Source organism: Corvus hawaiiensis, chromosome 24 (genome assembly GCF_020740725.1).
Source record: "Corvus hawaiiensis isolate bCorHaw1 chromosome 24, bCorHaw1.pri.cur, whole genome shotgun sequence".
Lineage (NCBI taxonomy): Eukaryota > Metazoa > Chordata > Aves > Passeriformes > Corvidae > Corvus > Corvus hawaiiensis.
Window position 1 is genome coordinate 9717354 of NC_063236.1, and position 18597 is coordinate 9735950.

The 18597-nt window shown below is 47.8% G+C and overlaps 1 protein-coding gene across 5 annotated transcripts in view; it reads left to right on the plus strand.

The window, feature by feature from the left end:
• The window catches only part of SRGAP2 (SLIT-ROBO Rho GTPase activating protein 2), a 97449-nt gene that overhangs the window by 25594 nt on the left and 53258 nt on the right, over nt 1–18597 (plus strand). For all 5 annotated transcript variants that reach the window (XM_048327716.1, XM_048327718.1, XM_048327721.1 and 2 more), the window contains 2 exons: nt 5986–6178; nt 14095–14257. In XM_048327716.1, coding sequence (XP_048183673.1) covers nt 5986–6178; nt 14095–14257 — 356 coding nt within the window. The remainder of the gene's footprint in view (nt 1–5985; nt 6179–14094; nt 14258–18597) is intronic.

The following is an 18597-nucleotide window of genomic DNA, read 5'->3' on the forward strand; positions in this document are numbered from 1 at the left end:
AACAAAAGGCTGTATTTCCTCCCCTTATATCCTTTTCACTTCAAAGCCGAGCTTTTAGATTACCAGAGAGATTCTTAAGGCTGTGATGATCAACAGCTTTTGGCTGGTGACACAGCTTGTTCACTGGAATTCTTGCTGTTAATATATAAAGGCTTTTCTAAGTCATTAAACCTCCCAGCCACACTGGGGTTGCTGGGCTGGGCCTGTCATTAGTCACAGCCCTGTTTGTAATCATGTACCAATAAAAATAGTCAGAAATACCAAGTCCTTCACTCTTGGAGTACGGCCTCTCATATGTGATGGCAGGGGAAATGGGAATAATTTAGTGATGTGGTGAGAACATGTCAAAATATCTGATTCAGCGCATTTTCTAAAGTTACTTGTGTATTTAAACAGTTACTGCTTTTACTCACAAGTTGTAGTGTTGGATGGTTTTAACTTTTTGAAACTGAATGGAGTGTTGGCTTCAAACCCAGCTGTAATCTGTCATTTGACTTCCGTGGAGTCTCCCCAGGGGATGCCTGGACATCTCATTCTGATGTTCAGCACCCGAGCGCATGGCAGCTTCCAGGAGATGGGGATTGAAAAAAGGATGAGGCACAAGATCGAAAATCGCAGCTCCAGCTTTGTTTGAAGTGGATTTTAAATTCATTTTGGCCTTTCTTGCCTTTCCTATGCTGCGAGGAGCCTGAAAGATAAGCTCGTGTTAGGCTGGGCGTGCATTTTAGTGCTCCTCGAGTGTGATTCCTTCTTAGTAGGGATAACTGAGCCACACACCAGTGCTGGCTGCCACCTTCCCATTCCTGCCTGGGTCCTGCTGTCCCTGGGCTGTGGCTTGGCTCCTGCTGGTGTTGAGGTCCTGTGGCATTGCCATGGGAAGGGGCCGGCTGCGGGACCACTCGGGCACGGCCGGTTTGGAGCTGGGCTCCGCTCGGAGCAGCGGATCCGTGTGGGTGAGAGCATTGCTGTTTCATCTGGGCGGGAGCTGGGGCTTGGTGGTTCTGTTTTGCTGCCATCCCACTCCTTTCCCAAGCTTGTCATCTTTTTATACAGCGTGGCACTCGGGAGAGGGGCGGGGACTCCTTGGGAAAGCCACGGCGTGGATGCAGGGAGATGGGTGAGATACTGAGCAGCAGCTGGGGCTGCTCGTGCCTTCTCCTGGTGCCCTGTGCTGGCAGCCTGTGATTCACCCTGCTGCTATCCAGTTAGAGTGGTTCCAGCTTATCCCTGGGAAGAGCTGAAACCCTTCCTAGGGAGGGATGTGATCCTGCTTGGAGCAGGAACGTTGCTTAGAGTGCACGAGGTGACCGGGCAAGGAGGGCTCTTGGGTCTGAGGTCGCCCTTTCTTAGGTCCCTGCACGACCTGTGGAAGAATGAACAAGTTGGTACAGAAGATTTGGTTCCATATTCCAGCTTTTTAGGATGCTTAAGCCTTAAAAAGTCATGTTTGGGAAGTTCTTTTTCAGAAGGTGGAGGTTGCATGCTGTACACGAGCAAGGTGCAGTCTCAGTCGCTGGGTATATCCCCCTGCTCCTGCTGGGGGGAATTGTTTGATGAAAACACAAATTCTTGTCAGGAGCTCTGCAGAAACGTGCTGTGTTTGTTGTGGCTTGAGGATGTTGAGGATCATGGAATGGTTTGGGTTGGAAGGGATCTTAAAGCTCATCTCATTCCACCAGGGCACCTTCCAGGTTGTTCCAAGCTCCATCCGACCTAGCCTTGAACACTTCCAGGGATAGGGCAGCCACAGCTTCTCTGGGCAGGGAATGACAAATGTGACTAAAATATAGAAGGCAGAAGATCCTTCCTTACCCCTGAATTCATTATAAACTGGACCTGCCTCCTGCGTGCTACAGAGATGTTGGAAAGGTGGTTGCAGGATGGATAGAAGTCAAGTTACGCAACTCTCCGGGATTATACAATGGTCTGTCCCTTGGTGACCCAGGTGACTTTATGATCTGGTGATGGAAACGAGTAAATGGTTTGTTTTAAGTGGATGGAAAACTTTCTGTGGCCACTGAGGATGTTTGCATTATGTAGTTGTCAGCCACGTGAGCTGGAGATACAATAGACAGAATTCAGCAATACAGGGCACGGCTTACAATAAGAATACCTGGTGTTTAATCCTAATTTTGCCACAGGCATCTTGACCTTGAATTCATCGTGTGCTTATTCACCTTCAGGCACTTGAAGCACTGGCAGCGGGAGCAGAGTCTTCAGGAGGTTGTTCCTTGTCTTCAATGATCACAGTGGGTGGGATTGCCAAGGTTTAAAGGAAAGGAGGGGGAAAGGCTTTTTTGGTGTTTAAAGTGGCTGTTAACCTAATAACCTGTGCAAATTAAAAGATGCAGAAGCGGTGGGTTCAGGACTGGAGTGGTTGTTGTGACTGGAGACATGAAAAGGTCCCGTGTAATTCGGTGACCCTCGGGTTAGAGCACGCACGGCCCCGACTCCGCCGGGGGATGTGCTCGGAGCAGGGCCGAAAAAAATATCTTCTGCTTGTGTAAGCAGTGGGAAAACAAGCAGGCACTTTATACTCTGGAAAGCCCAGTAAGACTCAGGAAATTCCTGCATTCTTGATTTTATTTTGTGGCAGAGGACTGCGGGGTGTGTGTTTGAAAGATGAGCAAGGTTGCGTCGCTCCGGCCCAGCGCCGCGGACTCGATAAGCCGGGGCTGAATGGCTCATTGTTCCCTGCGGGAGCCCGATCAGCTGTCACTGCTCCCCTCCAAAACACTGCCTTTATTTATAAAGGAAAAGTGCTGATATCGCATTTCACACTGGAGGAGAAGTTGCTGGTTCTTGCTGCTGTTCAGCGAGGGAGCTGTGTGTGAAGGGTCCCACCTCGAGAGCCGAGAGCTCGAGCTGCGTTTTGGTTTTCTAATTAAAACACTCGTGCTCTGCTGATCTTCTTTCTTGTCTTTGAGAGCTGCTGGTTTTTTGGAAGTGGTCCTGTGCGTTTCTACTTTTGCTCCCGAAGGTGGTTTTCCAATTGAGAACATGATGGAGAATGTCCAGTTTTGCTGGGTTGTTGCCCTCATAAAAAATCCCTCAGTTGAGGCACCGAGGAGGGTGGGTGGTCATACCATGATCTGCTTGAGCTGAATCTGGTCTTTGCCATCCCTACCCCAATCCTCTTTTCACACGTGGTCTCTGCTGCTCATCCATGCTAAGAGGGTTTGCTGAGTTCTGAAAAACTGCAGATGAGCAATCCCTAAATGCACAAATTAAAACATCACAGGCAAACAAAATATTTGCTGCATTTGAATCCTGAGTTTCTTAATGTGCTTAGCAGAAAACACCAGATCTGCTCAGGTATTTTGGGATCCCTTTCAATAAGTCCTCAACTTACTAAAATTAGTGTCTTTTGTCCAGTAGCTTCTGGAAAGGTCACAGAGTTGTTTCTGTGTTGGGAACATCCCTTTTGGTGAGGAAAGGGTGGAGGAGAAGACACAAAGGGAGGAAGAGCTTTCTAATACTTCTTGTGTTGAAGAATGTTCCTTTTTGGGTGTCAGACCTGCAGGTGAGTGTCAGGCTAAGGATCAGGAGAGCTGAGTGACGGCAGCAAGGAAACACCACCTTCCTGACAATTTTAGTGCTGTTATCACTTCCTTTGCTTTAAAAAGTCTTAATGGCAAAGCCTCAGGTGGGATGGGGGTGTCTGGTTTGCATTTCCCTGGTTAAACCTGTCACTCGTGCAGAGCCTTGCAAATCCTGGAGTGGGTTTGTGGCTGGGGCTCGAGCTGAATGTGTGCAGCACATGTTGAGCATCAGCAGCAAATTTTTACATAAGTGCTGGCGGGCCTGATGTGTGTGAGCATCCCAGCTTTCCCCGTGGCCCTCCCAGGCCCTGCCAATCCTGAAACACCAGCTGGGGCGGAGCAAAGAACAAAGGCAGCGCAAAAGCAAAGGAATCTCCAATGTTGAGGTAAATGCAGCGTGCAGATTTTACCTGGCGTGGTTCGTGCTTCCCTGCGCATCCAGGGTCGGGTTCCTCGTGGATTTGTCTCCTCAGCACCCTTACAGCCATCCCTGGAGGGTGCTGAGCCCTGCCTGGGGTGACCTCACACCCCTCCTGCTGAGCTGGGGCATCCCTGAGCCGGGGAATCGGCGATGCTGGAGTGGTTTTGGTTAAAGAAGCGCACGGACAGCTGAGGTTGATGTGTTTGCCTGTAGCTGTGTTTCCTGATGAAGAAACACAGGTTTTCTGGTTTTTAAGATTCTCTCCTGGGGAAAAAAAATAAACCTGCCCAGCTTTGCCCCCACATTAGGGTGTTGACTCCTCCCTTTCAACAACCTTGCTGCCTGTATTTCCTCCTTGCAGCAAAAGCCCCTGGATACCACAGGCTGAGGAGTTTGGAACCACCAAATTCAGTGCTAATTAAGGTCATCTTCAAGCTTGAAAACCCCACATTTGTGCAGATTTTATTTTATTTTTTTTTCTCTTTGGCAAGCCTGACTGGGAGCTGTGTTTTCATACATATGGTTTGGGTTTTGGAGTCCCTAAAATAAAGATGCGGGGTTTTGTTCGCGGCGAATCCCGGATTCCCTAAAACTGTTCCCGCAGATGTGAGCACGATCCGAGGCAACTGATCCTGGGAGTGCATGGCAGGAATGAAACCATGGAGGTCCAGATGGCTTTTTTTTTTCCCTGGGCAGAGGGACAAACTCAAAGAGGAGCCAAGCTGCTCTCCGTGATTTTCTGTATTTCAGGAATCAGCAGTGAAGTCGTTGATTTTTAAAGAAATTGCATTTGGGAAGTGATCCCTGCCCACCTTCCCTTGTGGTGATGGAGTTGTGGGCGCCTGCAGTCGCAGTGTGGAGGTGTGAGGAAAGCTGTGACTGCTGGGAACCTGCAGTTTTATTGCTGGTTCGGGATTCAGCCTGGAACAACACATCTTGGAAAACCTTTGGAGGGAGCAGCACTCACAGTCAGGCCGTGGCAAATGTCTGCAGTTGGACTGCTCAAAGACCTTTAGATGAAAGGGCACATTTTATTGATTGCATGTTGAGTTTATTGCCTGTGTAAAAGCCAAAGAGCCTTTGCTGGCTGCATCACTGAATATTTCTGCATTTTCAGACTGGGACTGACACACTTCTGCTGTGTTTTCTTGCCCTGTTTGACCGTGAGTGAGTCATTTTACTATTCTGTCCCTCAAATGCAGGATCAGTGGGATAAGGAGAGCACAGGGTGAATGGGAGAAGCTTTCATGTTTGTAAAATGCTTGAAAACTTGTAAAATACTGTGTTAACATAGAGACATTCGTAATAGTTACGCTGTGATGATTATGAATCTGTATTAATAATTAATTATAATATTAACACCTGTATGTGTGCTTTATGGGAGAAATGTTACTTGCAGATATTTTTAAAAGAAAAGGAGCCTTCCTGGAGATGATTCCCTAATGGGAAGTGCTCTGGTGCTGGCTCTCCAGAGGGGTTTCTTCATCTCTTTCATGGCTTGGTTTATAATGAGCTGCACAGCTGGAGACTCAGGAGCAAAGTGAATAATCTGAATTTGGTGCCTTTGGGGAGTGTCCCAGAATGTGCAACGTCTGATGATTTCTGCATCAGGAGTAGTTTGCAGAGGAATTTGATAGAAATTCCCTGAAGTGATTTGCTGAGCTGACGTGGGGGATTGCAGCATTCGGTCCTTTTTCCAGACGGAGATTCAGTACATTTTTAGGCAGTGACCACTCGTTCCCCATGCCAAAAGTGCACTTGACACTTGTAACTGATGCACATTTCAGCAACAAAGCTTCGCTGTGCACCAGACTGCAGGCCTTGGGATGGATTTGCTGCCGTTGGTGCATCCAAGATGCAACCCCAGTCATTTTCTGCCTGCAGATAGTGTTAATCACCACAAGGGAGCCTGGCTGACGCTAACGAGGGAACATATTTTTTAACGATGTTTTACTGGAGAATTGTGATGGTGTTTTCTGTGGTGGGATTGTGTTTAATCTGCAGTGCTTTTATTTGTTGCAGAGATCCGTGCCCAGTTGGTAGAGCAGCTGAAATGCCTTGACCAGCAGTGTGAGCTTCGGGTCCAGTTACTGCAGGACTTGCAGGATTTCTTCCGCAAGAAGGCAGAGATTGAGATGGATTACTCAAGGAATTTGGAGAAGTTGGCTGAGAGATTCCTGGCTAAAACTAGGAGCACCAAAGACCAGCAATTCAAGTAGAGTATTTGCCTTTTGTTTCTGCCCTTTTTTTCCCCTGCTGTGAATTTGATTTACAAGGACAGGAATGGAAAAGAGAGTTGTTACAGGGAAAGTAGGCACCAGCACTGCTCTGAGTTCCAGAGCCAAACGTTCCCCAGGTTTGTGTTGGACACAGAAGCCATTCCCTGTTTGTGGGTAGCCTGGCTGCTCACTTCATGTCAGTAATTCCTGGTAGGTCGTGTGTTGTTAATCGGGAATGGGATGTAAGAACTGGAATGTGCAAAAGGAGTCATTTTCTTGGGAAAGGTGAGCAAAGCCAGGATTTCCTTCAGTGTCAATGGCTTTGGTTTTCTGAAGGGAAACTCCTTCTGATCTGTTCATGCTGTCAGTTCTCCGTTTTTAGGATCCCACACACGCTCTGTGTGGGAGTTGTGTTGCAGCTCTGCTACTATCACTTCAAACAGCAGAGAAATAAGACCAGTAGCACTTCCAGAGAGAGCTGAGCCGCTGTGGGTGGGGGAATCCCTGGATACTGAGCTGGTGGGACTCCATTAAAATCTAAACATGTCCTTACTGACAATCTCTTGACTCTCCTGCCTGAAGCATCATTTACAAGCGGGTCAGGCCGTGCTGCTGGGCTTGTTGCGGGATGTTGGTTCTTCCCCACTTACCTGAGCTGGGATGATTGATGCAGATGGAACCTGGTCTCACGGGTTCACATCCTTCTGATTCTTCTGAGGTGCTTTTCCCAGGAGAAGGGGCTGCAGGAGAGGGTGAGGAAGGGGCTGCATGGCGCGGCCACGTGAGCCCAGCACGGCGCTGCCGTGGTTCACATCTGGGCAGTGCTCAGCCTTGTTGGGTTGTGTTGTCAGGGCAGCAGCTGGGGAAAACACGGAGCAGCAGCAGCCTTGGGATCTGAATCATTTCTGCTTTGGACATTTCGGGCTGAGAGGATCCATCTGGGCCTGCCCCCGCCCAAAGTGCAGCGTCACTTTTCGCATTGTTTGGGTCGGGACGTTCTCCCTGTGTTTGTGTTGTGTTGTTGCTGTGTTTGGAGGGATGTGGGGACACAGCAGCTTCCCGTTTCCAGCAGCAGCTCTTTTTGTGGAAGCCATTAAGGAGGCACCATTTCAGTTTCCTGTCTGCACAGCTTTGATGTCATTCACTTCAGTCCTCATTTAGAGCACACGTTGTGCTGCACTCTGAGGAAAGCCTGGCTCCAGAGCAGAGCTATTTGACAGACTGGGGAAGAGTTATTCTGCATAGCCATAGCCCTGTCAGAGTGTGAAGGATTTCTTCTTTTCATTTGGAGGGAAAGCGTTGTTACAACTATAAACTGTGCACATCCTGCACGTGCCTTTAAGATGGCACTAAAGAGATGATGTCTTGAATGACAATTTTCCTCTGCAGTATGATCGGTGTTTTCAGTTGATTTTGTTGTTATTTCTGGTGAAAATTGAGGTGATTTTCTTCATATTATGTGGTATGAAACATCCCATCAGAAACACTTTCATATTCAGCTTGAGAAAGTTGCATAGAACTTACCTTATGTTTGGGGATTTAGAATGAATTTATAATGTGGAAGTTTTGATCAGAGTTGAAGAGAATCCTGCAGGATTTGCAGTGAGAGGGCTGGTGCTGCTCAGGCTCCTGATTTCACTTACTTTAGCAGCAGATTGCTCCTGCCAGAAAAATGCCTTGCTCTTGGAATACATTCTCCCTGCAAGGTCTGAGTCCTAAATACACAAATTAATTTGGTCAAGAGTTGGAATAAGAGAAAAGTAACACAAAGTCTGAGGCTGCTGGGTGTGTGGGCAGTGTTGGTCAGAGCAGTGGCACAGGTCAGGCTGTCCATGCAGCCCTTGTTTGGTCATTTGTGTGCTGGCCGTGCCAGTCAGAAGTGTCAGAATGCCACAGGGGTCTGTCAGGAAGCAATTCCCATTGTAATCACCTGTCCCCAATGCTGCTCTGTCTGAATCACAGGGAGTATCTTGGCTGGCATCTCTTGTGGAGATGCTGGAGCTGGAATCCCACTGGGAGCCCCTCGTTTGATCAAAGCCAGCCATCAGCTCCCTGCTCCTCAGGAGCTGGGATTACACGGCTGGGAGAGGAGCCCAGGCGGGTGCTGCTCTGTAATTGCCTGGCTCTGACCCTATAAATACCCCATAATAGCCTGCTCTCTCCAGAACCTGGTAATTATGTCGGGAGGTACCGTATCATTCCCTGCCTGCTCCCCACGGCACATCCCGTTTTTAGATCTCCTGACACACAGGCCAGGAGGAAATCTGTCAGGCAGCCACCCTGTCATTTGTGTGAACATGTGTGTTCCTGCTCTGCAGCTCTTGTGTCATTGCTGCACTCTCTTTGTTTAAGGGAACGCTCTCCAGGGCAGGAGGCTTCAGGCTGACCCCTGAAATTGGATTGTGTGGCTTCCTCCAGCAGCCATCCCCACGCTGGGAAGAGCACAGGTTTCACGGAAAGAGCGGTGTGGGAGGTGCAGGCTGCAGTGGGGCTTCTCAAAACCTAGTGAGGTTTATTTTTCTTAGATGTGGCTGTCTCAGAGTTGATCAGGTGGCCACGTTTACATGGAATCCCAGACTGGTTTGGGTTGGAAGGGACCTTAAATCTCATCCTGGACACCTTCTACTATCCCAGGTAGCTCCAAACCTGGCCTTGGACACTTCCAGGGATGGGGCAGCCACAGCTTCCCTGGGCAACCTGTGTCAGTTTCTCACAGGAAATAATTTCTTCCCAATATCCCTTCTAAACCTGCCCTCTGTCAATTTGAAGCCATTCCCCTTGTCCTGTCACTCCAGCCCCCTGTAAATCATCTCTCTCCATCATCCTCATCAGCTCCTTCAGGCACTGGAAGGGCACAGTGAGGTCACCCCGAAGCTTCTCTTCCCCAGGCCCAGCAAACCCAGTTCTCTGAGCCTTTCCTTGCAGGAGAGTTCTCCAAATGGGTTTTGAGATGGGGGTGGCTGGGTCTGGGCAGCAAACTGAGCCTGGCTGGGGCTGGGCTTAGAGGGTGCCCAACAGAGTGCTCAGTTTGAAGCTTCACTGGAGCATTTTTAAATGATTTACAGGGGTAGGTGTGTGTTATCCTCATCTGATGTCTCTGAAGAAGGGGAACAGATTGATTTAGCCAGGGTGACACAGGAGTTGATGGCAGTTGGACACAGCCCAGGTTTTACTTGCTTTTAACTGCTCTGCCATGGCTGTTAGGCCTCACTGTGCCTTTTCTCTTTTAAAAGTGGCTTTTTTTCAGTTAGAAGAGGCTATTAAAGGGCACAGTCATCCACGATATTTGGTGTATATGTTGTATATCCCTCAGTATCTGTTGGGAAACACCCTTTCAAAGCCCAAGTCTGTGATTGTTACAGGAGCTTGTTGGCCCCAGCTTTGGTACCTAAGGTGTAAATCAGAGCGTCCATCTCACACGTGGCTCTTGGGTCTGGGGGTCCCTGCAGGCTGCAGGGCTGGGTGTGACTTCAAGCCCCAAAAAAAGGCTCTGTCCCACTGCACTCAGACCCTGGGACCTTCAACCTCAGGCTTCAGTTCTCCTTTTTCATGTGATTTTTGTCCTGGAGGCATTTGCCTATTCAAATCATCAGTCAACAATATGAAAACCGTGGCAAATCTTGAGTGATTGCTTTTGAGGGAGAAAATGGAAAAAGAAAAAAGGAAAAAAAAAAAGAAGAAAAAAGAAGAGACAATGCTATTTTAAGGCCATATTTTAAATCAAGACAGTCTTTGGAAGCGGGATCCTGAGTAGCAATTGTCAGCTGGAGAGCTGAATGTCCAGGATATCCCAGCATGAAATTCAGATGGCTTTCTGGCAGCCTTTGCCTTGAAGTAGAAGATGCAGAATAAGTCTGGCAACCTTCAGGCTGAGCACTTGTAAACAACAGATGTTCATAACTGGAATCTTTTGGAAGAGAAGGGCAGGGAGCAGCATGGATGTCCATGCTTGTAATTCTCAAAATTTGCAGTTAACACTGAGCTGTGTCAGGGAAAATCAGATGTGGATTTGAATGAGCAGCTTGCAGGGAAGTTCAACTTTAATTTGCCTAAAAGTAAAATGATTTCTTTGAAGCAGAGATGATACAGGTTGTGAGAGAGGAATTGACAAAAGCATTTGGGTCACGTGGACTTCACTTACATTATTATTATTAATAATAATAAACATTGTCATAGGCTATTTTTGTGGTTCTTTTTGCTGCAGCTGAGTCCTGCACGTTTTATTCTGAGCCTGTCAAATAACCCCATTTGGAAGGTTTTTGTAAGCATTAACCATTCATTGATTCAGTGACCTCCGTGAATGCAGAGCGCCGGGGATCCATGACCAGCAAAAACGGATGTAAAACCTCAGGGAGGATTTCTGTGCTGTTTTTCATCATCTCAGTGATGCCAGTGTCACACCACATTGCTGTGATTGTAGCCTCTCCTGCCAGAGCACACTGCAGAGGACAAAATTCAGAGAGGGTTGAAAGAGTATTTAGAGGAACAATTAAATCTCTGCTCTCACACTTGGCCTGGCTCCAGCTCTGAGGGTTTGCAGAGTTGACTGTCCTGGGATGCACCAGCTTTGGAAAAGTCTGTTGGACACATCTGGGAAAAGTCTGAGTATTTTGGGGAGATCAGGAGGTGGAACAGGAGACTTCAGGGGTTGTTTTAAACACCTCATTCAGTGCAAGGAAGTTTTCTGTTCCCATGGACAGTGGGACATTCCTTGGAGAGGGAGGGACCCTTCATCAGGAACTGGAGTGACAGGACAAGGATTGATGGGTTCAAACTGAGAGGGGAATTTAGGTGAGATACTGGGAAGGAATTCCTCCCTGTGAGGGTGGGGAGGGCCTGGCACAGGGCCCCCAGAGAAGCTGTGGCTGTCCCATTCCTGGAAGTGTCCAAGGCCAGGTTGGACAGAGCCTTTCTATTTATTAATATTTTCATTCTCATCTGATTCATTCCTTCATCTTGTGCTCCTTAGGGAAACATGGGGTTCCTATTCTTGGTTTGTGGGTGGTGTTTCAGATATTAAAAAAAAAAATTAATTTATTATTTTTGTTATTGGTTATATTTTAAAATTTGACTATATACATAAGGTAATTTTTCTGCTGTTTCCTTGCAATGCCCAACTCAGTGTCACCGCCGTCTGTCGCTCTCCCCTGCTTGCCTTACATCAGATAAATCTTGGGTTGTCTGCAAGTCCCTTGTATGAATGAGTAATTTAATTAAGACTTTTCAGATACTTGAGACTCAATCTTCCCTTCTGATCTTTTTGAGACCCAGCCGAAACCTTTGAAGTGGAAGCTGCACAGGACCCGATCAAGATAACACCTGAGAAACCACAGGGCTTCGTTGTTTGTGGTTCCCTGAAAATCTGTGCTCAGCTTCCTCTTCCTGCTCCCAGCCAGCCCCGATTGCTGTGATCTGCTGTAATTTAGGCTAACCTAAATAAACTCTCCACATTCGCTATCATCACACCATCTTTACACGAGGACAAATAGTGCTTGAAATAAACCCGGATCTTGGCATCTTCTTCCTTTTCCTCCTCATGGGGGAAGTTTGAGTCAAAAAGTTATTGGTGTGAAGGCACCAGCACTTTGGGGAAAGTTCATATTCACATCCTAAAGTTTTTGGGTTGATCTCATCAGTTTTACCTCTCCAGGGTGAAGAGGGACTCTGTCATTCTGTGGGAATGGAGCTCAGAATGGTTGTACACGCCAGTCCCTATTGATACTTCCCTTCCCTTCTCCATCCCTCCTCTGTGGTGACATGGAGCTGGGAGCAGAGTGCCTTTCCCAGCTCCTTGGAGAGTTGAAATGGTTAATGGGAATCACAGTTTGCTCCCTGCTGTCTGCTGTGGTGAGGATTGAAGAGGTTCTGTTGTGAGCAGTTGTAGAACTCCTGCTCCGAGTTGGGAAAACTGCGCCCATGTCCCACCCCAGGAGAAACTGCAGTTCCAGAGGTGCTTTAAAAGTTAATGTGTGTGGAGTTTTAAAGGATGCTTGGGAGGTTTGAAGCAAATCTTTCCTGTTCTGTTTCACTTCTGCCTTCAGTATCTGCTTTTTGCTGGGAAAATTGTCACCAGCAAATACTTAAGGAGTGGTTTTGCCTGCCTCCCTTGCCGCGAAAACGCTGGGTCTGTACGACAGCAGGAGCCCATTTCAGCAAGGCCCTGAAGGGGTTATTGAAACCAAGAGACAGCAAGAAATTAAAGGAATTTAAAATGAGAATCTGGCCGTGTGTGGCTGCTCATCCCGAAGGTGACAATCCCGGCCGCGCACTGGGAGCGTGTGGGCTTGGGGCTGAGTTTTCCCTGCAGGATGGCCTTTCATGTGTAACCACACGGAGTGTGTCAACAGCCCATCTGGCGCCAGCAGACACCAGGCATTGCCCTCACCAGCCTTTCCACGGGCTCCTGGTATCCCTGCTATTTGCTGCCTTGGAATAGCTGGGGCTGTTGTGGCTGGGACAGCTGGGATTTGTCCAGTTAACTCCTGCAGCTCTCCTGCTTCTCCTTGGGGCTCCAGCTTCCTTAGGGAAGGTGCTCCTGCTGCTCCCTGCTCCTTCCCATGGATTCTTGGAGCCAGGACTCCTGGTGCTGGTGGCTCCCAGTTCCTCCAGGCTGCTCCTGGTGGTGCTGGAGCAGTAATGGGCTCTGAGGGGTTTTGAGGCAGGATTTTGGACAGCTGGTGGAGAGTCTGAGGGTTTTTTGTTCCTACATTTCATTCCCAAACTCTTCATGGTAGCTGGGTAATTTTCACTTGTAGCTCTGCCAGCTTTAGAGGGCAGAGACTGAGTCAGTGGGTGAAGCAGTCCCGGATCACAAGCTGCAGTCAGTCCTGAGCTTTCCAGTTTTTTTATTTAAGAAAAAAATAATAAAAAAACCCTCAAGATCAGCTGTTCTGAAACCCTTTATCTAAAATTATCCATATTGCAGCACAAATCCAACTGTTGGTGTCATGAGAAGGGTAATGAAACTCTGCCCTGGCTCAGTTTTCCCATTTTGCCAATGTCAGGCGTTTCTTGCAGCAGAGATTGCTGTCCTTTCAAGTGCAGAATATTCCCTTTTCAATGGAAATTAAACTGCATTTCTTTTAGGAGGAAAAAAAACCCAATAGAGTTGTGTACAATAATCAGGGAGAGCTCTGGCTTTGCCCCACAGGTTTTACTCTTTTCTAGATAAATATTTTTGTGCTGTAAATGAATGGTAAACAGAACTGGAGAGAAGTAAATGATGTTGTTAAGGCTCCACCTGGATCTGCTGCTGGGGCACCCTGTGAGATCCCAGCTTTCATCTGGGATGAAATGCTGCCCTGAGAGACAACTTATTCCTTCCAGTAAATGAAATGCTGACCCAAATAAACCGAGGTTCCTCTCCTCTCCCCTGCTGCCCTTTGTGCTGCTCATTTGCTGGGTGCATCAGCCCAAAGAAGGTGGGGAAAGTTCAAAGATGAGAAAATAAAGCTGCTTTTAGGAGTGCTGGGGACAGATAGAGAGAGATGCCTCCACTTAATGAGCTTTGCACATGAGACACAACATTTTGTTTCCTATGCAGACGCTGTTCAGCTCTCTGGGTGCTTGAAATCTTTTTTTATTGTGGTTAAGACCCAAATGCTTGAGACAGGACTGTGAAACCTTTTGTCAGACACTGGAGCCATCGCCCTGCCTCAGGCTCTGATTTATGCACAAAATCCTGGATTCAAAGGGAAAAATTAGAGCCTGCATTTGGCACAGTGCTGCTTGCATTTGCAGGAGCTGTTTGTTGGGGGGCAAAAACTCGTGGGAATGTAGGGAAATGTAACGGAGGGTGTGTTTTCTGTATTTTCCTCTGCTCCTCGGCATCCCACCCGCCCCACAGCTGCATTGACAGATCCAGAATCGTGGTAGAGTCCTGTCTAATTGTTGCTATTTTGTGTCCTCGTAGGAAGGATCAGAATGTGCTGTCACCAGTGAATTGCTGGAACCTGCTGCTCAACCAGGTGAAGAGGGAGAGCAGGGACCACACCACTCTCAGTGACATTTATCTCAACAACATCATCCCACGCTTTGTCCAGGTCAGCGAGGACTCAGGACGCCTCTTCAAGAAGGTAACTGAGTGCTACAGCACAGAACTTTTACTTTGGTTCTTCTAAAATGCAATTCCAGCTATTACTCCTGGTGGGTCGATTTATTGGGGGATTTTTTCCTCTTTGGGCTTGACTTACCTTTGATTTTTTCAGTCATTTTCCCCAGTGCGGCCAGTTGAGATTTGTTGGTCTAAATTAAGGCTGTGTTTCTCTCCTCTTAGCCTGTTTCACAGTTTTGAATGGATGTTGAAGATTTAATTAAATAAGCAAAAAACATTCCAGTTCTTCAACTCTGAACATTAGTCAAGAACAACCCTCTAAAGACAGAATTTTATCTGCCATGGAGAAATTACCGTTAAAAGAAAAATTAGGGAGAATTTCTGCTATGCTAGATAATAAAAGGATGTATTGTCCTTTTCTGGGAAAAGGAGAAAACACAGCTGAGGTCTCTTTTTGTTTGCCTTGTCCCCTTGATTTCCACCTGGGAAGGAAGGTGGGACAGTGTGGGAGGGTTTTCCTATTAGGAATCTGTTCTTGCAGTTAAAGAAACACGATCTGGAGGCTTTGGAAGTGCTGTTCAGTGGTGATGCCTGGTCCCTGCAGAGATTTGCCAATGGCTGCAGCATCTGCTGCTTCACGTGCTGGAGTCATTGCAAGCCTTCACTTGGAAAAGCCATTTATTTCTCTGCCCCCTCTCCCACCCCCTGCAACCTGTCCTGAGCTTGGGGAAGTTTTTCTGCTCTAGCAAGGCCTGGAGAAGGGAGAGATTGTTCAGCTATTTCGTGTTGCTTGAAGAGCTAAAGGAAGCCTGTGGAAAGCAGTTTGTTTAGGCTGTTGGAAAATGAACAATGCTCGATATTGTGTGTGAAGCTTGATGTCAAGATGCACTTGAAGGAGCAGCATCTTGTTGTGTCTTACCTGGAGAGCAGGCTGCCTGTGCCCTGTTCCAGCAGCTTCTTGTGGGTGTGATTCCTCTGGGAGAATGAAAATCTGAGGAGTTCCCTCTCTCCTGCCTGTTCCTTGAGTTTTTAATGGAGGATGAAAAGTATATTCCACTTTTACATTCTGTTTCTCTTGTACTTCTTTTTTTTAAGTCATTGCCCGAGCAGAGGAGGAATCTTCTCCTTTTCAAGTAATGTCACACTGAGGCTTTTCTGACCTTTTAAAACTTTCTGGTAATTACATTATGGTTGATTAGATACTTACATGGGATTATTGAATGGCAGTTACTCTTCAATTCCTCTAATCCCTCCAAAGGAGGAGTAATCTCCTTGCTGAATTTCAACAAGGGCTGTGCTGGAGCAAGGTGGCCTGGAAAGTGCCTTGGCAAAGCAGTACTTGGAAATTGATATTATCCCAGTTTGGCTGGAAATGGCAACTGTGTTTTATAAACCAGGGCAAACCCGTGTTTATGCTTTATTTTGGGCAGCAGGACTTGAATAAAAACAAATAAATAGCCAATCAACAGCAAAATACGTCTCTGATTTGTTTCTCGCAGGCCAAGGGCAAACTCCACGTTGATTTGTGCAAACAAAAGGGCATTTGTTGCTAAATCCCAGCTACTTGTTTGGCTGTTTGCCAGGAGTATCAGGTTGGCTGAAGGCCAAATCAGGTGTTTGATTACTGCTCCACTTGTGCTGGGTGGTTAAAACCGAAAATTGCATCCTCTGTTATCTGGTAGCAGCTGATAAATAGAGAAATTTGGCTAATGTGGACCTGCTTGTGCTTTTTCACTTGAGTCTCTTCCCTTCCTGAGCTGCGAGAAGCAGTTTGAATTGGTACAGAAGGTACTGCAGGCTAGAAAACAGATGAGGTGTGTGATTAAAGTGTTGCAAATCAGCTTTGCAGTCCGTGGATTTAAAGAAACGTTACCCATTTATAAACCCCCTCTGGGGCACGTTTGTAAAATATCCCCAAAGCAGCGCAGAAGCTGTCAGAGCATCTCTGAACTTTAAGTAATTGGGACCTTTTCCACCTTTTTGCCTTCTCCTGAGTTAAAAACAGGGACAAGTGGCTGAAGTTGCTGGCAAAGCCAGGCTGCCTTTCTGTAGGTGTTGATAGGGAATCTACCGATTTACATTTAGGAAGTACTCACTGGGTTTTAAATAATGCCAGGCGATGTGGAGAGGATGGTGACACAGAGATCCTCATCTGCTGAGGGCACTCCAAAGCAGATCCTGAGGCATAAAAATCCTCTCCTTGGGCCGTTTTTGTCAAATCAGTGTTTTGTGTCGTGCTGGGATGGAGCGGGTGAGATGGGAGGACAGGCAGGGAAGAAAGGAGGTGCTTGACGTCCCTTTTGTCGCTGAACTCTCGAGTTGCTGCATCTCTCAGTGTGTGGAGAGCTTTTCAAAGGACAGAGCACAGCTGTGATGCAGGCTGGAGGCAGCACAGGGGCTGGGTGTGCGTGATAAGGGCTGTGCTGGGAAGGGAGCACGGCCTCGTGGCGGTGAGGAGGGGAAAGCGGAGGGAGCTGGAGCAGCACAGAGCCTGAGGTGGGGCCAGCAGCTCCTCCTGCATCCAGAACATCAGCAGGAGTGGTGGCAACGTGGGTTTTGTCTCTTCAGGCTGGGGTGGAGAGCGCTCAGGGTGAGAGTCTGGCGTGGTCACTCTCGGACTCTGCAAAGGGCACAGCTGATGGTCGAGCATGGACGGGTTGCTGTCAGTGTGAACTCAGTGAGTTCCAGCATCCCAGCAGGGCTGCCTGCGCTGCCCACGGGCTTTGAGAGGTCTGTGTTGGCACTGTTCGGGTTCCCAGCGCCCTGGGAAGCCAGCCTGGTCCGTGGCTGTGTCTCACAGGGTCCCTGTGCTGGGGCGAGGAGATGCAGGTCCTGTCACAGATCCCTGCCCAGGCTGGGACACTGAGGAGGGTCCTGGCTGTGTGAGGGACGGGTGGGAGCCTGCCAGCCACTTCAAAGCTATCTACACTGATAAGAGCAGCTGTGTTTGCTGCCAGAGCCAGCCCTGCAGTGCTGCTGGATGAGCTCTCTGTGTCAGCCACTTCTTCCCATGCCTCTGGGGTTTGTTTGCTTCCCCAGGTCCCTCTCCCTGCAGGGCCTTCCCCTGTCTGAGCTGTGTGCCCCAAACGTGGGTTTGGGTTGGAAACTCTCAGCTGAGGTGCAGGAATTCCTGGAGCACTGTACTTTTCCATGCCCTTGTTTTGGTTTCTCCTGAGGAAACACTTTCAGGTGTCAGTGGGAGATGCTGCTGGTCAGGGACCGGCTGCTCTGACAGTCCTACAGATGAATCCCGGTCCTGTCAGTGGGAATCTGGGATTTGTCTGCCCCCAGGGATGGTGTCAGTGCAATTCTGTGCTGCAGCCAACGAAAAGGAAGATAAATGGTGAAATAACCACACTTCCAGCAAATAAAACTGGGGGGGGGGGGGGGGAATTGTGCTGGTAACAAATTGTTCCACCTTGGGGAGGAGGTGGTATTTTCTTGTTTGGGCAGAGTTAATCATTTAGGGCTGCCTTTGGTACAGGGTTGGAGTTTCCAGCCCTGGTGCCACCGGCGTTGCTATTCCGGTCACCTCTCCCTCTCCTGGAAGATCATCCTGCTTTTGATGTCTGCTCCTTTTCATTCCTTCATCTCCTTTGATTTCTCCTGCTTATCCTCCTTCAGCATGGCCCCTTTATTTATTTATTTCTACATTTCTATATCTATGTTTTGCTATTTATATATATATTATTTTTTTCCCAAAATATTCTCCTATTTGAGCTGATTCCTGCTTTGATTTCCCCTTTTCCCTCTATCCCCCTGTCGCCCTCTCTGTTTAATGTGACCCTTCATTTCTCTGCATGGAACAACCTTCCTGTTTCTTGCGTGGTTACCAGGTTTTCTTGCCTCCAGACGTATCTTTTGAGTGGGATCCCTTGGGATTATTTATACATGTATAGACCTTTGAGCAGCAGTCTCTTTAATCACTCTTTCTGTGTTGTCTCTTTGAGATTTTCCTAGAAGCAGCCTGATAATCTCGTTCAAATTGAAGGAAAAAAGAAAATTACCTTTTTTAAAAGAACAGACTGGGAAACCTCGGTCACTTTGAGCAGTGCCTGAACTGATATTTTTCAGTTTGACAGATTTTTACATAAAGAAATTGTGAAGTGACTGGCAAATGTTAATGGGAAGAAAGGCAGATTTATTCTGTGTGCAGAGGGGCCTCAGGACAGGCAGTGCCTCCGACCTGAGCCAGGTACCAACTCAGCACCTGTCTGCCCTGCTGCTCCCTGGCCCTGCTGGGTTTAAAACACATTTTCTGCTCTGCTTGTAGCTGGGAGGCTCCCTGGGCTGCTGGAGCAGGGGCCTTTCCCTGTTGTATCCACTAAATTGGGGATATTTAAGGGGAGAAAACCCCATTTG